The 6,178-nt window shown below is 40.1% G+C and overlaps 1 protein-coding gene across 1 annotated transcript; it reads right to left on the bottom strand.

The window, feature by feature from the left end:
* Positions 1 to 4,560: 4,560 nt before the first annotated feature.
* LOC131685726 (uncharacterized) lies at positions 4,561 to 5,331 on the bottom strand. The gene is made up of 2 exons (XM_058969636.1): positions 5,259 to 5,331; positions 4,561 to 5,208 (listed from the first exon to the last, which is right to left on the bottom strand). The coding sequence occupies exons 1-2, from the start codon at positions 5,260 to 5,262 to the stop codon at positions 4,691 to 4,693; spliced, it is 522 nt and encodes a 173-aa protein (XP_058825619.1). The 5' UTR covers positions 5,263 to 5,331; the 3' UTR covers positions 4,561 to 4,690.
* Positions 5,332 to 6,178: the final 847 nt, after the last annotated feature.

Raw genomic sequence — 6,178 nt, 5'->3', positions numbered from 1 at the left:
TGCGAGTTAAAGTCTCCCAGAACTAGCCGCGGTGCCGGTAAAGATTCCGTGATATTACAAAGCGTTCGAGGCTCTAGGAGGAATGTAGATGGAAGCAATGCTAAGGTCTTTACCTTTGATTAAAACTTGACAAGCGACAATTTCAATGCCTGGTGTCGAAGGGAGGTTAATTCGGTTGAAAGAATAGCACTTCTTAATCTCCAAAAGTACTCCTCCATAAGGGTTTTCTCGATCCAGACGAATTATATTAAAGTCGTGGAAGTTGAGATTTATATCGGAAATTAACCAAGTTTCACATAATGCGAAAGCATCACATTTTAAACTATTTAGTAAAAATTTAAAGGAATCGATTTTCGGGAGGATACTTCTGCTGTTCCACTGTAGAACAGTGATCGAATCGGTCACCTCGTTCGATGACTTAGCCATCGAAGGATACGATCGCTGCAAGGAGGGGCCATTTAGTAGTCAACTGCTTCAGAAATGTTTGCACTATAGGGAGAAAACGTATCAGAAGGCTTTTAAGAGGATCAGTAACAATGAAAGCTGTGAAAATTAAGTCCACTATGTCAGAAAATTTCATTAGTCCGCTATTGGACTGAGTATCTGTTTGAAAAAAGGGGACACTTGGGGTTTTTGGTGTCCCTGGAAGTGGTGGGTACTCCTTGTTAGAATTAATATTTCCAAGTCCTGGAGCACATTGCTTCGGCTTTTGTGCATCACTTCCGTTGGATTTATTGGTTGTAGATGGCGCACTCTGAGTGGACGACACCTTGGCACCCTTACGAGGCAATGTAGGGGAGGCTAGATTTCTCCTCTTCCTGGATTCCCCTGGGTTAACCAAAGATGTTCCCTCTTGTGGGTCGTCAGATTCTTGCTCAACGCCAGCCAAAAGAGCAAAGGAATTTTCGGAAGGGACAGATGGCGAAGCATTCTTTAGCATTTCTGCATAAGAGTGCCTCGAGCGATCCTTAAGGGAGCGCTTAATTTTATCCCCGCGCTACTTGTACGCCGGGCATGACTTAAGAGCATGCGGAGAGCCCCCGCAGTAAATACACTTCTCAGTTTCTCCACCGCAAGCGTCATCCTCATGCTCTCCCTCGCATTTGCCGCACCGTTTTTTATTGCCACAATAAGTGGCTATGTGGCCCAGTTGCTTGCAATTGCTGCAGTTCATTACCCGCGGTACAAACAGGCGAACAGGTAGGCGAACCTTATCCAGGAGGACATAGTTGGGAAGAGCGGAGAAAGTCACCCGAATCGAGTCTGACGGAGAATAAGTTGTCTTATCATCTTTAGTTTTTGCGGAATACAATTGCTTGCATTCCAGAATCTTCACCTTTTGAAGTGAAGGGTCCTTAAAGTAGCCAACCCCGTACTTCAACAGGTCTTCGCACTTTAGACCCGGTTCGGCAACGACCCCATCGATCTCCACAACCCTACAAGGCACATACACTTTGAATTGCTTCGTAAAACGCTCGCTGCGAGCAATCTGGTTTGCCTGGTCGAGGTCATTTACTATAACGCGTATCTTATTAGCTCGAACACGTGTTATCTGAGCTACGGACGGGTAGTTAGCAGTCAGCTCCCGTGATATTTCTAGAATATTGGGCGATTTCGTGTTGGGCCGGAAATACACCACTCAGGGTCCATTTGAACTGACTGGGTATGTTTTAATACGGGGAGGACTGGGGGAATCATGGCAGGGAGTAATTTCGGGTTTATCCGGTAAATCCATGGGAATATCATTCCCATCCAATGTTACTTCGCCCTCGGCCATTTAGGCACGAGGATAACACGTGGTGTAAACGAGAGATGAAACCTATATTCAGGGGAAAGGGAAGAAGTAGAGACCGATCGGGGAAAGGGAAATGAAAGAACAAAAAATACTTAGCTTATATAGCGGCGATTCCAGCTATTCTGGTATTCACTTCACCAGCCTGGGCACCGGCGAACAAAGACTGCCTCAAACAATGGTTTACCTTCACTGACAATATTTATTCTTATTCGCTTTATGCACAGCACTAGAAAACGAACTGCTTCGATCGAGAGCTCGGAGGGTTGTGATTCGTCAGATCGTTGTAACGTCACGAAAGAATGTACACATGTTATATAACCCCTTAGCCCTACCTAATGTTTAATAATTTTTTTTTTGGAGCACTGAAATGACTAAGACATGTACGATATTCTGCAAAATGTTTACTAAGGTTTCATCTAGAAAATAAAAATCTTCGGGTGTAAGGTGTCAAAAATGGCGGCCAAAATGGCGATGATCAGTGTCAGATAAAATTTGCCCAAATACGAGAATTTCATCATTTTCAGGGCAGTTGTGTTATTAGATTGGTTCCAAGAAGTAAAGCTTTTGATGCCAATTTATACGCATTTCATCGATAGTAGACCGAGTAATTAATGGATTAGTGAGGTTTCATTCTTAACAGAGTGAAATAGGCACTTTATCCTACTCAGTATACTTTGAACATAATGGTACACTTAATGATGACAGGGGGGGGGGGGGGTAATCAATGGGTAACCCCTCTCCGTACATCCCCCCTGTTAAAATCCAGAAATCTTACCTCAGTCTAAAAAAAATCGCCAGGATTAGCTTGACGATTTTGAGGGTTACCTATCTACACGAGAAAGCCGAAAATGTTCAATTTTAAATCATAACCCGTGTTACCGAGAGTGGAGAGACTAAAGTGATTTTTACGCATAACCAAATACATCACGAAGATTCCACATACACTTTGAAACGATACCGAAACATAAATCGCACGTAAACAAAAACGAATAAAATGGCCCGAAAATCGGAATGTATTCCAATTGAAGTTCTAAAAGCTGGAATTGTTCGAAATTGTTTCATAGTTTCTTGTATATTAATGGGTGTTATTAAATTAAATGTCTCTATACATCAAATTTGATCCAGATGTATTTAATATGTGCAAATTTGTCGGTCATTGGATCTGGTGAAAAAGTTTGAAGTATGCTCAAATCTCCGAGCATTTTTAGTCTGACTTGTTTAAAGGAGAAAGGAAAAAAAGTTTATAAGATCGTGCTATCGGATTATTTTACTCAACTCCGGAACCAATACTTCGGTTTAAATAAAATTCGGTGGTAATCAATGTGAATACTATACCCTTCATTTAAGACTAAGATTGTGAGAATCGAGTTAGCAATAGGGGACCATGGGGAGACTTGACCAGGTTTTCACCTAAACCTGCATATATCTCTAAAAAAAATTCAATCCTTCAAAAGTTTTTTAGATATAATGTGCAAATGTATTGTGCGTGTTCATGATTTTTTGTAGAATTTCTAATTCTAAAACTTTTTTAGTGCTAGTATTATACAGGCCAGGTTTTTAATACTTTTTAAACCTTACTATAAAAAACTACACACACATGCAGATTTTTTTTCCGATCTCGACGAATTGAGTCAAATGATATAAGAGACACGGCCCTGTGGGCCTCAGTTAAAAAGTCAAAATTTAGACCGATTGCATATCCTTTCTATATTGGAAAAATAATAACGAAATTTTAACGTGGAAGTGAACATTTTTAGTACTCCGCGAAGGCACTGGATGCACATAATCATTAGAATTATTTTTGTAGGTGAATAAATAGGATTATTTTACATCGCAAGTGTTGTAATTCTTTGAAGAACAAACTTACAAAATCATATTATCGTAGTATAGTGACTCGAGATGTAGAGAATGCGACTTCTCACCTGACGCTACAACTCTTCTATTCGAATTCTAAGTTTTCTGAAAGGTACAAAATCAGTTCCGAAAAGCATATTTTTGCAAAAAGAAATTTTTCGACATGCATAAAAACTCGGTGTTTCGTACATTTTAATAACATTTAGCATCAAAAACACGAATTCGATATCTGAAACTTCATGCGGTCCACCCCTTTCCATTTTTGTTCCGGCTTATATGGGAATTTCGTATGTGGGCGGACGATACAGTTTATATTCCTGGAACCATACAACCGATCTGTAGCTACGAAACTTTATGTCTATCTAAGGGGATAACGACTCTTTCATTTGAATCTTATTGTATGAAAATCGAAAAACTGATGTGAGTTTATAACAAAATTCCAAAAGTTGAAAGCTTGATGGAAGTTGCAACCAACTGCATTTTATACCTTCCTTTTGATACTTGGTTTGTGAAAATTGGTTCAGTCAACACCGAATAAACAATATGACTTTAATTCTGAAATATGCCCGAAGCCCGGGACTTCCGGATAAAAACTTCATAGAATCTTTAATTGGCCATCATTGATCTAGATCTGCGAAGCGAAGTAACTTGATGTCAATTTCAGTGGATTTTTAACCTCTGAGGTATTACGCATGTAAACTATAATTCCATAACCAAAAGTCCGATCTGAACAAAATTCAATAGCAGTTAATGGGAGTGTCATATCTTTCATTTGAAATCAAGTTTGTAAAATCGGAACAAAATTCGCCGGGAAACAGATGAGACATTAACTTAAGAGTTTGGCAAGTTCCCCAGGGATATCAAGAACCTTCACAGGTGGCCAATGTGGTCAAAGCTACTTCGATTGGTCATTAGTGGTCTAGACCCGCAAATCCAGGTAATGTTGCATACATTGCATTTTATTGAGGGTTTCTGTTTTTGTGCTTCAAAGCAAACGCAAAACAGCAGTTGTTTTAATTCTTAACGAATCGATCCTGCCTCCTACATCGGACAACTATCCGTCCACAGGCCATCCGCCATACAGGTTTGCCGTCGATAACTGAACGAAGTCCCATTAGCACACGGCATCTTAATCGGCGTGAAAACCCTCTCCACCGGCGTCGGTCTACACTGACAGAACTCTTTCGGTCCGGACGGACTGCACCCAAGCTTTACGATTTCAGCGTACGTAGTGCAGGGATTGGAACATTTCAGATTCCCAGTCGTCACCGGGTCGTTCGGATTTGGATCCAAACACTCGGTCGCGTTGTAGTACTGCGGTAGGACACAAACCTGCTGCCTGAAGCTGAACTTGGTTCCGTCGGCACAGGGCATCACCTGCTCCGTCCAGGAACCACCGTTGGTGATAGGTCGGCATTGGCAGAAATAGTTCGGATCCGGGTAGCACCACAGGGTGTTGATTTCCTTGTATGTCTTACAGGATGAGGCGATGCATTGTTCAGGGCTTTGGCCGAATGCCAAGGTAGCAATGGCTCCCAGCGGGAGTAGGATTTTGAAAACTGAAATTATTATTAAATTAATTTTATTTTTAAAATATGATTTTACTAACGCATTTCAATGTTCTGTTATGTCGTTTCTACTAGCTCCACTTGATTCGACTGTACTGTATGGATGGATTAAATTTTGGTTATATAAATGAAAATCATCCATGGGACTAAATAGTGGCACTCGCCTATACAGTGCAGAAAACAAACAAAAGCCCAAAAAAAAACAAATATAATCATTTACGTGCATAATAATAGACGTGTTTCACGAAATTTAGAGTCCACTTTTTGAAACATTTGTTTCCCGAATACCAGCAAAAACTAATTGTATTCGACTCTCGATAATAGGGTCAGCAAGCTTACAGTCTTTTCTGATTAATTTTTTTGTATAGAATCAATTAAAAGTCATGCCTATTTTTTAAGGTTACCTTATGTAGAAAGGTGAGCTTTTCGATGTATGCAAAAAAGAAGTATTTATGTAATGATCAAGTCTCAGGGCACGTCTTCCATTTATTTATTTTTTCGTTAATTCAACAATCTGCCCGTCATTTACAACTGGACTGAAAATATATTACTTCGCAGAGATAAGAGTGTCAACATCTAGTGAAAAATAGCCGTCTGAAGTTCCGCATTCCTCAGGTCACGGATGATGAGTATTGTTAGGCAACCAGTGCTCTTATCGTTGAAGGTTTTGTTTACTTTAGATATTCTGCGAACCGAAAATATGGTAAGATTTTTCAACTTCCTGCTGCGAGTAACGTCGCAATTTTACTTTTCACAAAAAAAATTGTAACCTATACTAGTGGTCTCATCAGAATCCGACACTAACTTAGTGGCAGGACTAAGCTAGCGCCAGATTGACGCTAGCTCCAAAACAGATAGTCGCCTTACTTATACTAAACTGCATCTTGATGAATTACAGTATAATCTGACCGTAAGTATTAGTTACTTCACCAACCAACGAACTTTTACTGATTCATGCAAC

Source organism: Topomyia yanbarensis, chromosome 2, assembly GCF_030247195.1.
Source record: "Topomyia yanbarensis strain Yona2022 chromosome 2, ASM3024719v1, whole genome shotgun sequence".
NCBI lineage: Eukaryota > Metazoa > Arthropoda > Insecta > Diptera > Culicidae > Topomyia > Topomyia yanbarensis.
Note: the sequence above shows the minus strand (reverse complement) of the source record. Positions and strands in the feature narration are given on the sequence as shown.